This window comes from Larimichthys crocea, chromosome X (assembly GCF_000972845.2).
Source record: "Larimichthys crocea isolate SSNF chromosome X, L_crocea_2.0, whole genome shotgun sequence".
Lineage (NCBI taxonomy): Eukaryota > Metazoa > Chordata > Actinopteri > Sciaenidae > Larimichthys > Larimichthys crocea.
The window spans coordinates 33,512,732-33,527,524 of record NC_040020.1 but is presented as its reverse complement, the minus strand read 5'-3'; the positions used below and the strand labels follow the sequence as shown (position 1 = coordinate 33,527,524).

Genomic DNA, 14,793 nt, shown 5'->3' with positions numbered 1-14,793 from the left:
TAAACGCACAGTTCAACACCATAAAAGACAAGACAGTCTGTGTGGTGGTATTTTAACAAGACTGAGGATGTGTTGAAATGAGAATTGAAAAGCTTTCTGTGCACGCAGCAGCCCTGTTTGCAATATCGTCGCACTTCCCTCTTGCATTGTCCCTCCAGAGTCGCTTGGAATATTTTCAAGTCGCTGCCGCAGTTGATTGCTGCTGTCAGCTTGATGATGTCGGACAGCTTGTTGGTGCCCTTACACTTGTTTCACGTCATGCTGACAAAACATTTAAAGGGGTACTTGTCAGCTCGTGTCTGACTCTAGTTTTTGACTGCAGAGATATCACGTATCAGAATGTGTGTGTGTGTGTATGCATGTTGTACAGCGAGGTGTGGGTGCCCTTCATCCAAAGGCATATGAGCTCTTTATGTGTGTGTGCGCATAGATAATAGAAGGACGAGAGAGGCTGAGTGCAGAGCTGTTGTTGTTCGCTGCGCTGATGAGAGATGTACACATGATGTGCGTAGGTTCTGTAAGAGCTGTGGTGGGCAGCTCTCCCATACCAACAGGGAGAGCTTCAGAGTGCTTCTTTAAAAAGGACTCCGCTTCAATCACATCGGAGGCAGGTTGACGCATTTCATGAACAAGTGAAGCAGCTACAGTGAGAAGAAGAGCAGCACAGAAATGACGACAGATTTGTTTTTAATACAAATGCACATCTATTACCAATTATAATGCTAATTGTTAACCACTTGACTGCGTTTGTCAGTGTTATGAGGCGGAGCTTTGGGTTCAAACTAAACTGAACTGAAGCAAAGGGAGCACAAAAAAAAAAAGACTCAAAGTTGTTGGATTTGGGAGAAAAAGAGCAGGATCCTGCACGTGATTCATGGGGAGGTGGGATGAGAGCGGAGGCTGGATGAGGAGGAAAGGTGTGGTGCAGTGACCCGGGGCCGGCTGCTCTGCTCGCTCACATGTCAAAGCCAAAGGCAGGAGCTGCCTGCCTGCGTACCCATCTGGGGCCCATCAGGATCACACACAAGTCAGAGGAACACACACACACGCATGCATTAAATAGACACACAGACACACACACACACACACACACATGCTGGTAAAGTGGAAGTGCCCCATTGTCTCAGGAGGAAAGGGAAGTCATGCCTTTTGGATTTTGCACACCTGAGTTCTCCTGTTTTTCATAGGTGTGCAGCAGTGTAATCCATGCAAACGCATGCCACACACATTTGTTTAAAAAGACAACCTGCCGAGCCCTCTCGGATGTTCATCAGGTTGAAATTTCCAGTTTGATAGAAATAAATGACAATGACAAACACTTTGAAAGGGACAGTAAAGAATCATCTTTGCTGTTTGTTATACAGAGCACCATCAACTGTGGCGCCGTCGTGTAGGGGAAGTATGAAAACAAACTGACCATATTCGTGCAAATGCAAACTAAAAGCCTGTGTCTACACAGCTCTTTTATAAATGCTGTAACAAGCTGCGCATATTTACACTGTGAGTTCCAGGTAGCTCCCATGAACTCATGGGGGATCAGCTTCAGCTTTAGATGTGGTTTTCTTTTGAATAGCCAGTTCCATTATAAATCGATCTGTATTAAGACTCGAGTCCACATAAGCTCGCTGCCTCACTACCGGAGAGAGCGTGGGATTTCAAAAGCAGCTGAGCAGCTAAGGTTTACCCCGCAAGGCAGGAAACCAAACAAACCAAATAAAAACAAAACGCATTTATTGTATTCGCTTAGTTTCTCAGGAATCTCCCTGTGCTGCATACAAGGAGGAACGAGGCCTTTCTGCTCGCTGCTTGTCTTATTGTCAGCGAGGGATTTGATATCCCTGCTGTGCGAGACAGTTTGGAGCACAGGTCCTGGTAGCAACTGGCCACGTGTTATGTAATCCGCCACAGATGAAGAGTTTCCCATTCAGGTAACCTACAGCTCACTGTGTCATTCATTAGACACTGGAAGAGCAACAGCATTAACTACTTAGTCTGCTTTAGGGAGATTTTAATTTATGATTACTCCTTTGTCATCTTTTTTGCACTTTGCCTGTTGTCCTGTGCAGTTCTGGCCTTTGACTTAGATGTTGGTTTGCTTTGGTTGATGGTTTTGGGCACCTGAAGGTCTGATTTGTTTCTCGACTTGACTTTGTATAATCATTCCACGCAATCTACTATTTAATCTAAATACTTTTTTAGAAACAGAGCTGGCTAATAGCACAGCTATTATTGCCATTAGTTCTTTCTACAAACAGAAAGCTTTTAGCTCTTTAGCATGCCATTTGCTAGTGAGCACATCTCTCAGGAGAGCAATTTTAACTCCGTTGATGAAGGCGATGCCACATTAACAGCAGCATACTTTCATCCTGTGATGTCACATCCTTTTAACAAAGTGTACCAATCCAATCCTTAACCCAAGCAGCCAAGGACACGAAGTTACGGGGCCGCACACTAAATCCGTAGCTGTTTATGTAACTAGAACCGGTCTTTTCTAAGAACTCGGGCAAACAGTAGGCTCTGTTTCTGGTTGCTGTGTTACGTGGCTACAAGCGGGCGGAGAGGCAAAAAAGAGATCCTGGCTGCAGCAGGCAGGTATTTATGGTCACAAGCTGCCACTCATATGGTAAGCTGCGAATGGTTTAAGCTCCTTGGCCGTGGGTCTACATGATAAACAAGCCTTTTCATGGATTAGATACCAGTCTTGAGGGCATCACCAGTAGCCAGAAGCTTACGACCTTTAACCCTTTAGTGAGACAGTTAGAGATAGTGCAGGTGGTGCAGGCTAACATGATAAAGTAGTTCCTGCCATTATGTTAAGTTGACAGTGAGGATGTAATTGCTCGATTTTTGGCCCAGAGGGATTTCTGAAGTACTTCCCTGCTGAGAATAAGAGCTACAGTTTGACTTCCCATTACAAGGCAGGTAGTACACACTTTCTCTTCTCTCTCACAGTCACAGTGTGTGCCTCAGACACTCCCTCTTATGCTTTTTGGGGGCTTCTTTGCCTTCTGTAGTTATCAGAGTGCGTCATACTCCAGAGATTAGGACACGCAGACGTCTCATATGTCTGTCTATCAATAAGAGGCACAGTGAGGGTGTTTGCTGCAAACCAGCAGCATGTGTTACTTTAAGAGGAGATCACACAGTACGCAAGTACTCAAAGTGCTGAAAAAGGGCATGCGACTCCCCCTCTTCCTCCTTCATCATTATCATGTGGGTGTGGAGGGGTGTTTGTGGTTTCTCACTGACTCTGCAAAAAGTGGTGATTCAGCAGCTCCGACGAGTGACGCCTCACACCGCACTCACTAATAGAACCGTAATGGGATATTTCGGTCGTAGCCGTGGCCAGAAGTGCGGTGATACTCTGTGCGGTCAGCGTACCCCTCCACACATCTGTCATGTCAGTCGGGTCAGGGAGAAGGGGAGGGTTTGGAGACGCGCAGGAGTGGTTTTAAGTAAGGGTTATCTGAGGTTGTCTGCCTAGATGGTTGTTTTAATCTCAGTGGAAGTGCGGGAGAAGATCGTGGCCTCCGGTGTCTGGAGTTTGTTAACTTGACGCCTGACAGGCCAGACGTACAGACGTGCCCAAACATGACATGACAAAAAGCAAGCAAAGCAAAGTCAACCAGATGTCCGTACATTGTACACATGTATGAGTAGCAGTAGTAGAATACAAGTTTAAGGATTAAAAATGGGACATTTAGTTTATTCTAACATGTCCTCTCTTTAGCGTATCCTACACATCTCCCAGGTGGAGCTGCGAGTATCGCACCCCACACCCCTCCCCCCAAGCTGCCTGGGAAGAGTAGAATGTGATTAATTGCCAGCTGATATCTGTGTTCGTGTGTGTGGACTCTCAGGGCAAAGATGGCTGCGTTGGGGTTCAGATGAGACAAAAACAGATAGACGTTTCACAGATAAAGAGCTAAGGTAGACTCCGCTGTCTCCCGTTAATAGAGCTGATTGCACAGACAGATGACCTGAGCCAGAGCTGATAGTCATCACTGCAAACTCCCAGACTGAGAGCACACCGAACGTCTTATGACTTCCAAACTTTGAACACTGCAGACTGAATCAGGGCACCTCCTCTTTCACTCCCCAGACGTGCTGCACTCGTTCTTGTTGACGTATTTTAAAAGCACACACTTGCACATACTGTGCCAGTGTAATGGCTTGCGCTTGTGTTCTTATCAGCACCATCCATGCATAGCTGAACCTACCCTCCTTACACACGCACATGCACACACACACACACACACACACACACACACTTTGACATGCCTACAGACAGATATACTCTAGCCAAAGCTCACATGCCTGCCTCCACCACTCTTAAAGCAGCAGAGCGTAGCACAGGGAGCAGTCTTGCCCAGCCATATCAGTTCAGTGAATTCCTGCTCTGCTCCCCTGAGTTCGTCTCCTTTAGGCTCCTCCTGAGTCTGGGTCGTTCCACCGAGTCCACTGACTCTTAATGTCTCTCCACTGTTCCCTTCAGGCTAGCTGAAAGGGCAGCTCCTGCTAATGGAGCGCTGATTGTGTTATAGCCACAATTATCTCTCTTTACCTCTCAACTCGGGGCCATTAGCAGGATAGATAGTACCCGGGGCCTGTCTGCAGTCACAGAATAAGGGACTGTCAGGATGATGGAGCGTACGAGCCGAGCAGGATCCAGGAAATGCCATTACACCTTTCCTCCCTGCACCCCCCCCGGCTGTCCTCCCCTCAGCTTAAACCTGTTGTTTGTTATGTAGCCGAGAATGGTAACTAAAGCTGGGTGCAAGAAATACCAGCAGAGGATAATTTATCGTCTTGAGACTTACATGAGACGCGAATAATACGTAACCTGCTGTGCTGTTGAACTATAAGCCGGGGATTTACAATACAAAGTAAGAATACACAGCATCTTAATGAGCCTGCATCCCAAGATGACAAAATACTGCAATCATGTGGGTGCTGAATTGCAAATCTTTTAAAGGGAGAAATCCACCCTCAGATGGTTAGACCATGTTAGAAATATTCAGTACCTGCTGAGAACAGCTGTAGATTTGTTGCTTATGCATGGAGTGGGTGTAAAGTCATATAAATAGCTTGGTATCTTTGTTTAGCCTGCAGAAAACACCTCTGGATAACATGAGGGCCAGAGAAATGCTTGTTTCTCACTATTAGCTTGTTTAAACAGTGTCATATTGTGGACTTTCCCTTTAAGAGGCCCTCTGAGTTTTGATATAAAGTTACAGTGGCCTGCAACTGAGAGAAACTGGTTTGTAACCAGATTGTACTGGTTAAAATCCCCAAACAAGCTGGACAAGTCTAGTCAGGAAAAGTAAACGAGTAATCTGCCTGAACAATTTCCCACGTGCTACCGAGCAAAAAATTTGACTACCAGCATGCAACACATTTTCTATTTCACCGTCTTTCTTAGTTTTTCCCTGCCGTACGCGTATCTAATCATTCTGTTTGTCTGTCTGCTTCTGTCTTTCCTCTGCAGACGAGCTCACCTGCGGCTGTGTCTGGAGCGGTTGAAGGCCCTCATACCCTTGGGACCCGACTGTAACCGCCACACCACCCTGGGCCTGCTCAACAAAGCCAAAGCACATATAAAGGTGAGGAGAACTAGTTCCACCCAGAGCTGAAGCTCAGGCCACGGTTTATGCAGAAATATCCACCACGGGGTGAAAGAAGAATGTTGTAGAATTTAAGCAAGCAAAACAGCAAGCTCAGCAGTGGCATTTGAAATACATTTGACCCCCTAGGAAATAAAAATATGATGATGACACGCGCGTGCAAGTAACACACCCAAGCAACCATAAAAAAACAGATAACATCTTATTGCTTAAATGAGGCGGTAACAAAATGTTGATACTAAAGATGCACTATCAAGCATAGAAATAAATCCCTGCTTGCATTTTATTTGTTTTGACCTTTGCTGCCAGATTCAACTACCTACTGCTGGAATCGCTCCATTCATTTGTGTTGCTGCCGAGGCGGCGATTAAACTGATTCCATGTTGTTATCGACTGCATTTTTATTGCAATTTTCACTGACTAGCTGTAGTTCCTCACACGGCCCTGACACTTGTCAGCCATTTCTTCACATCTGTAATGGAGGTGATTTATTTATTTGAAGGGAATACAATAGAGGGGGCAAAAAAGCATCTCCCTGAAGTTACATGATGTGTTGACTTTGCTTCTAATAGTGGCTCTTCAGCCAAAATGTAACCAGTATCCAGCTCCATCATTTCCCTGTCTGATCATCCAGTTTGGATGAGCTTATAACATGTTGACGCACCCTGCCTTATGCTTCCCCACCAGCTTTAAAAGACAGGCATGTGACTGCCTGAGATTCAGCAGTGTGCATGTGAGAGGCTTGGTGTAGCAGTGGTGGATAAAGCTAATATTGTTGTGTGTTCCCCTCCCACCCCCACCGTACTACTACTACTACTGCCACTGCTGCTGCTGTCAACTTGAGTCTCTCCACCGGTTGTTGACAGCCTATTGTTTTGGTCCGTCGCTGGGAGTCACATGAGGCTACAAGGTACAAGGCACAAACAGAGCCTTATCAGTCTCTGCCACGGCTGCTTGCTTATATTTAAATACACAAGACAGCGCAAACAAGGCAGGTTAGGGAAATCATTTCAGGGCTAGCAAGAAGAAGTCGCTTCGGATAAAAGCGTCAGCCGAATGATTAAACGTAATTTAAAAGCCAAGGGACACAACAGGTGGCCAGGAGTGGCTGCTAAAAACAGGTTTTGGGGAGTGTTTGTTTGTGCTACTGTCTTTGTATTCAACCTTTTGATATGAAAGGAATTTCCATACAAACGAAAAGTATCTTCCTCTTCAGTATCTCATCAGTATCTGTCGTTTAAGTTGTTCTTCCAGCTTTCCTTGTTTGTCTCTCAGTCGGCCTCTGCACCCAGCTACTAGCCTTGAGTCTCACCTTTTTGTCTCTTAAAGAAACACACACGCGCTTAATCTAATCATTGTAGTCTCACCCTGCTCCCTGGTCCACATAATTAACCTTTCTCTGTCTCCCCCCTTCTCTCTGTCCTGACCAGAAACTTGAAGAGGCAGACAGGAAGAGCCAGTACCAGCTGGAATCTCTGGAGCGCGAGCAGAGGCACCTCCAGCGCCAGCTGGAGCTACTGAGGGGAGGCAGCGGTGCTGCAGCCCAGAGCAGCCCAGGGGAGGGGGAGAGGATACGGATGGACAGTGTGGGCTCCACCCTCTGCTCCGACCGCTCTGACTCTGACCAAGGTGAGTGAGGGTCTTTTAAACAGGATTTTAGGCCAACACACCCTCCAGCTGCTTTAATTTGACGACTCTGAGGTCGCACCGACCGGAGTCTCTCTGGGACTGTGTGTGTAGTGAGGTGTAGCTGAAAATAATCAACACAAATTTCCTAGATAGAGGTTTGAAATGCGAAAGCTCCCTGAAGGGATTTAAACTAATCTTTGGTTAGGTGTAGTAACCAACAGCCAAATATGAGTGACACTAAACCAATGAATGAACAGATACATATTTATTTACATATATTATATTAGTGTAGTGCCATGTAAAGATTAAATTAAAGTCTGTGTAAAGGCAATTCTGAGATTTCTTTCAAAATACCGTATTTTCCGCACTATAAGGCGCATCGGATTATAAGCTTGAATAAATGGCCTATATTAAAACTGTTTTCATATATAGGGCGCACTGCATTATAAGGCGCAATAGAAGCTACAGTAGTGGCTGGGGTTGCGTTATGCATCCACTAGATGGAGCTGCGCTAAAGGGAACGTCAACAAAACCGTCAGATAAGTCAATCAAACTTTATTAATAGAATACAAACCAGGGTTCTGACAACTCCGTTCACTCCTAAAATGAATAAACAGCTGTTTTATTATTTTTCCCGAGGTAATGTCAGTGACGTAGTATTTTCGTGACACAAATGGTGTTGGACTGGAATTCCTTTTTACCGTTCTTACCGCTGTTACTTCCATAGACATATATACACAGACATATATACACAGACATATATACATAGACATATATACATAGACGCCTCATTGAGCAGGTTGGTCCGTTGCTGCAATACGTTAACATGTCCGCCATATTGGTTGTGGCAGATCTGCCCGTAAACTAATACAAGGAAAAGGGTTGCGCTCTACTTTGCCACAGCCAAAATGGTGGCGACGTCGACGTACGATTCAGCGCTCAATGCGGCGGTATATATGTCTATGGTTACTTCGGCGACGCCCCCTGACTACGGTAGCCATGATTAACCAATATTGATCCATATATAAGGCGCATCGGATTATAAGGCGTTTTGAGAAAATCGAAGGCTTTTAGGTGCGCCTTATAGTGCGGAAAATATGGTACATTAAATATGTTGGAAAACTAAACTTTGAATTATATATATATGAAATGTGGAGTTAAAACCATTTTTCACTAGTTTTCAGTCCAGGATTTTGTGGGTGGTCCTAAAGGGCGGCTCGATGACACGCTGACGCCACCCTGAGCATACCCCCGAACTAGCAGCAAGACAGAGATGAATTCCTTTTACTGTGTTTCAAAGTTAGTCATGTCATTTCCTGAACTCATCTGACACGTTTCGGTTGCTTCAAAATGGCTGCTTGACTGCTCCCACGAGTGGGCGTGGCTGAGAGTACTGCTCATTTTTACCCTTATTGACACCGAATTTCATAAAGTTGTTGATATTTTGAATTACTCAAATTTGGGTGAATGGATAATAACACTTTCTGCTTTGGTCTGACAAACTCAGAACACATATTTATTCTTACTTTACACAGACTTTAAGTGTTTGACCAAAAAAAACACATTCTTTAGCTTTTTATATAAAACCAACTGTGTAATGAAGTCCACTGATATTCTATGTTTTTATTATTGTCAAAAAATTCAACAAAAATATTGAACTTTGTAACCCTTTAAGGAACTCCAGTATCCTACTACTCAATATTTCACTGCCACAAATGAACCGTACAAAATCAATTTCTTAGTAGTCACAAATAAATAGTTTGTTTTCCCTTTCTTCTCTCTCGCTCTCTCCCGGCTGCAGAGGAGATTGAGGTGGACGTGGAAAGCACGGAGTTCTCCCATGGAGAGCTGGACAGTGTGAGCACAGCCAGCACCAGCGACCTGGACGACCACAGCAGCCTGCAGAGCATGGCCAGCGACGAGGGCTACTCCTCCTGCAGTGTCAAACTTGCCTTCTCCTCCTAGAGCCCCAGACCACCACCACCACCACCACCACCTCCCTGCCAAACCTCCCCACATACACCCAGTCACCTCCGACGGCGGCCACGCCCCCCCACCCAAGCTAACAGCGCTCCTGTCGCTCATGCCTCTCAGCAGCGCCGCACCGCCTCTTGCTACTAGCCTTTAGTTGCCACCATCACCCTGTCCTCCTCCCCGTCCTCTTTCTCCTGCGCTGCTGAACATACTGATGGAGGAGCTCCACTCAGAGCTCTCCCTCACTTCTGAACTTCGAGCCGCCCCGACCGACACCAGGGACCCAAACACAGTGTTGTGAGACTGCCAATTGGTTTTAATCCTCCTCCTCTAATGGGAGATGAGAGACTTAAAAAGATATACATGATCTTAATTCTGAATGATTTTACTTCTTTTATTTCCTTGAACTGTCAAATGTTTTTTAAAGATCCACAACCCCTGATTTGATCCAAAATGCACTTAAATTCTTATGATATTGAAAAGTTTCTGTTCGGTCTCTCTCCTGTGGGTGTGTGTGTTTGTGTATGCGTGAGCTGGTCCTGTGTAGCCCATCTTAACATTCTGGTGTTGGGCCTGGATAAACGGGAGCACATCTAATCTGGACTGTAATGAACACTGTGGGTGAACTTTGCCATATCAACACAGCTTGGCACTGATAAATGTCTCTACAGCCGTGAATTTAATCCTTTTGTCTCATCGTTTTTTTCATCACCTCTGCTCGACACTGCAAAAGCTCAGAACACTCGAACTGGTGCTATTGTGAAACAAACCAACGGGGGAAGCAGATCAGATCCACCACCACCGCTGAGCTTTTAGAGCAAACACAGTGTGTCTGCCGTGATTGTTTTCAACCAAGCGTGGAGGAAAACAACCACAAAAAAAAGCTAAACAAACAAAATGGAGGAAAAGAAAAAAAAAACATTCCTGTTGAATGTGGGTGCTCAGTGCATTTTCAAAGAGTGGAAATTGTAACTTGTGTGTGTGTGTGTGCGTGTGTGCGTGTGTGTGTGTGTGTGTTTTGTTTTGGTTTCTCCCCCCTCCCCGGGTAAAAAATGAGCAGCTAAAAACAAGCTATCCTGCACTCGCCTACTTTAGAGCTGTCCATAGAAATGGCACAAACAAAGAAGTGAAAAACACCAACAACAGCAACAAGGAAAAAGTCCAAACAACAACAAACTTCGGAATAGATGTCCATCCTCTTTCCAGCAGTAACAAGCAATAAGTCTTGTAGTTGTTTTTTGTCTCCTTCCTGTTTTTTTTTCCCTCCCCCTAAAGACTGTGTGACCGTCCAAAAAGCAAATTTCTTTTTTTCTTTTTTTTTTGTACATACAAATAGTTTAATAATTAAACTTAAAAAAAAAATGAGTTTGAAAAAAAAAAAAGGTAGAGCTCATGGGTAGAACTATTGCCTCTGTTGCTGTTTGACCTATGTTTATTGTGCATTTTAAATTAATTTTTGGAAAGATTTTATCCTCTTCAGAGTGGCAGCAGATGTGGGCGTGGACACTATTTGGAAACACTGAAAAGTTACTAATTTTGTTGCTGCCCTGAGAGGGAAAAGAAAACTCTTCAGCAGTGTGATTAAACCCAAAAAAGAGAAAAAAAAAACAATAGAACAACTTTCCATCTAGTTGCGATAAAGCGACCCAGTAGGTCTTCTGCCGGAGAATGCTGAGTCTGTGTGACACTCTTGTTATTTATTAGATTTTTTTTTTTCCTCTTATTGATAATGTTCATGAATTTGGGGGGGGGGGGGGCTGTAAATGGCATTCCACTGGTGGTCAGGTGATCTGTGGAGGAAAAGTCTGAAGTGTGTGGGCACAAGAAAACGGGTGTTATGATGTCAATGTTCACCATCCCAACTCCACTGGCATTAAGAATTGCACTTCAAACACAGTTCTGTATTTTATTTTGTTTTCTTTTCTGCTGTCGTTTTCTCTCTTGGAGCTCTCATCAATCCTTTTGTATGTGAAAGAAAAGAAAAAAAAACGGCCTTTTAAATATTTATTTCTTCAATCCCTCAAAGAACACAAGCAATGGGGAAAAACAAGTTAACTTATTTTGTTTTCTGTCTTATTTTACTCCTCTTATTTTGACGCTTATTCCTCATTCCTTATTTTAAGAATTGTATATTTTATGGGTTATTGTTATTTTTTGGGGGGCGGGTGGGTTGGTGGGAGGGGATGAGAAATGTAGCCATTTTTTTTGTTTTGTTTTCATTTTTCTGATGTTTTATTCAATGGACACTTGAAATGTAATTGGCCCCTAAGCTGCTCCTAGTGCTGAGCCTCGCCTGTTTAGAGTCTCCAGCCTTGTCCAGAGCTGACTCCCCTACAACTGAGTGACAGAATGGCTTCCCTCCATACCCAGCCTTCTGACACAAGGTGAAACATTCGCCATCTTGTTTAGAAATTCTTCAATCCAGTTGTTGAGGAGGAAGGGGGGGGGGGGGTTACCTCTGCACAAGGCTTATCGATAGCCAAGACTTTACTGGCAAATATTGAGCCAGCTACTACACAATAAAGGGGGTCTAAAACTCCACTTTCCTCTATTTGGAGGATTGTAGTCTCTATTAGACTTGTGTTTTAGTTGACAAAATGTGTCTTACATTTACAATACAAGCCCTCTGACTGAGGATTTAAAGGAAAAGAAATAAACAAAAAAGAACAAATCCTTTGGTTTCTCTGAAGGACATCATTAAGGTGTAGAGTTTGTAAGCTCTCTGCGGAGCTGTGTTGAGGTTGTCGGACTTGGCACTGAATCAGAAAGTCACCAATCTTTGGTGCTTGATTATTTAAAAAGACAAAAAAAAAAATGCCAAAACCACCTCAGAACACCTCAGTGTCCTCTCTCTTTCTCTCTTTCTCTCTTTCTCTCTCTGAGGGACAGTTTACATTTATTCTTCCCCTGTTTAAGTTATTAACCTTCAACTTCTCTTTGTTTCTGTTCTCGTCTTCATACGTTGGTTTTATGAACCTGCACTGCTGACAGGAAAAAGGTCCCGTGTTTGACGACAAAGTGAATTTCAGTCCTCGTGCAGACCTGGATCATATCCTAGTAGTGTTTTAACCTGATTCGGAGTACAGTATATTTTTACTACACAGGGACAATTCTGATCTAATTGTATTGTCTCATGTGGAAAAACTACTCTGATCTTGTATTCCAAAAAGGGATAAAACAAAACTATAACAACTGATTTTACTCAAGCCAGGTCCGTCCTCTCTCATGTGAGTGTACAGTGTGTGTGTGTGTGAGCATATGTGTTTGTGCGTGTGCGTGTGTGCGCTCCATGTTCTTACTAAGGCTGAGCTTTAGAGAGGCACACTGATCCATAACTTGTTTGCACTGATCTGAGTTTTCCCATAATTATCATACTCCTGGAGAGTCATAAAAAAGACACGTATATCCAGTGTGAGATACGATCAGTGTGTAACAGTCACATCATTTTGCACTGAAAGTTAACTGAGCTCAGTTCAGTGCAGGCTGGTCATGGATCAGCCCAAGTTAGTTGTGAGGTCTGACTTAAGAGTTTCTGGCTATGCTGCAGATTCAAAACAAAAGCATATCTTAATAAGCTGGTGATCACAAAGCTATATTTTTACCTCTGTGTTTAAGGTTAGGTTTAGACATGCAGTCCTGACTATGGTTCAGGTCAGGGTTTAACTTTTCAGGAGTGAATTACAGTTTTGCAGCTTGGCCAGAAGTGCACCAGCCCAATGAAATGGAAGTTGCAGTTGTCTTTTGTAAACCACACTCCATTCTGGCGTCGGTCTCACAGGAGGTTGACTTTGAGCAAACGGGTCCACACGAGGTCAAGTTAGCCTAACCAATCAAGCAGTAGGGAGTGCTCCCGTTGTTCTGAACCTGTGGCCATCCTTTGTAAAACATGCAGTCTGATGATGATTCTAGCTGTGTAAGTTGAAGATGCAATACTTACAATAAAAACACCAAGATTTCCAAACCTGAATGACTCAACTGGTCTTTTTATATTGTCCAACGTACACACAACGTATTGTATTCAGAAATGACTTGTTATCATCCATGCATAAAACAAAGTGTATAAAACATCATCACTCTATTCTATTCTATCTTTCTGACAAAAACTTCATATATCATAAAACAGTGGTTCCCAACACTGAGGTCAAGAGGAGAAAAAAAGATGTTTTTTCACAGGTTTCTCTGCTAGATAATTGTATTTCCTCAGGCCTGTAAATATTCAAGTTAAACCCCTGAGTGAGCCGGGGTCACAAGACACAGTCGTAGAATTAAGTGTGTCTTATGAAGTGTCAGTCAGAAATGACAACTCTTGAGAGCATTTCATTTGAGTTTAACAAGAAAAGGTTTGATATAAATTCTTAGTATGAAAGTTAATTCCTTAAAAATAGTCTGACAAAAAAAGTAAATCAAGGTTATTAGGCCTAATTGTTGTGTTGTAAATGGAGTTTGCGAAATTGATAAGTCGAGAGTCAGTCAACCACATTTGAGAAGTGAGAAAAGGAAAACAGTGAGATGCAGTTGACGTGTTATTTAACATGAATTCAGTCATGGAGGGTCAGTAGCCCTCAAAAGAACATGAGACCTCCATAATTATGTTAAAAGACATGCCAAGTTTTGGTGTGAAATGATTAAGATTGGCAGCATTTAACAGCAATAAGAGAAAGATCGCCTAAAAAAACTCACAGTGGTCACAGTATATCATTTGCAACAGGATACTGCAACCACCGTCACTTCTTAAAAAACAGCATGTCGTGTGAGAGGCTGACAGCACTGTTCTCTGTTGTCAGGTGTCACATCAGTCGTGTTAGACTTCCTCCAGCAGTCTACACGTGCCATAAATCTGACAAAGATCACATGTCTGTGTGATCAAAGCAGTCTTGTGGGGAGAGTTACAGGTTGGGTTTTTTTCTTTTCTTTAATAAACCACATGAGTGTCTACCACACGAGATACTCTTCACAGCTCGTGAAAAATAGCTCAGAGGTTTTGACCTCCCAAGTTGTACAAAACCACCATGTTACACCACAATGTGATAATGAAGATGTTGTTCCCTTAGTGCCATGAAGAACTCACTGTAACTACAAATAATCTGGTTTAGATTACAGCTGCTGATGAGTATTGGTTGGGTCCATCTGTGCTGATAGAAATAAAATCAAACTTGAAGCAATGATGTGTTAAAAGAGTATAAAGTATAGTCTCTTTATGTGCAGGTTCACACTCTGTTTGCACGCTGAAATACATGAACAGTATCAGCATCATCCTGACGTGTCATAAATAACCCCAAATACAAGTGAAGACTATGTATCTTATTGACAAAGCGACAAGTTTGCACATGTTTTACATTACACAGTTCAAATATAAAAGGACACATCATGCATTAAACTCATGTCAATGAACTCCGATGAATTCCGTCCTTTCCAAATCTCTTTAACTTTTTATTTTCAAAGGAAACGTTATGATAAAGCCATTTTGTTTGACTGTACAGTAACTGTGGGAGGCAGTGATACTGCCTGATGTCATACTGAAAGAGATGCTGCCACCTAGAGGACAAAAACAGTCAGCTGTTCCTGT

General features: G+C 43.4%; 1 protein-coding gene across 2 annotated transcripts in view; it reads left to right on the top strand.

The window, feature by feature from the left end:
• Positions 1-13,195, top strand: part of mxi1 (max interactor 1, dimerization protein) — a 31,241-nt gene extending 18,046 nt beyond the window's left edge. For both annotated transcript variants that reach the window (XM_010734860.3, XM_010734867.3), the window contains exons 4-6: positions 5,489-5,603; positions 7,055-7,253; positions 9,055-13,195. In XM_010734860.3, the coding sequence (XP_010733162.1) occupies positions 5,489-5,603; positions 7,055-7,253; positions 9,055-9,218 (478 nt within the window). In that variant the 3' untranslated portion in view covers positions 9,219-13,195. The remainder of the gene's footprint in view (positions 1-5,488; positions 5,604-7,054; positions 7,254-9,054) is intronic.
• The last annotated feature ends 1,598 nt before the right edge of the window (positions 13,196-14,793 follow it).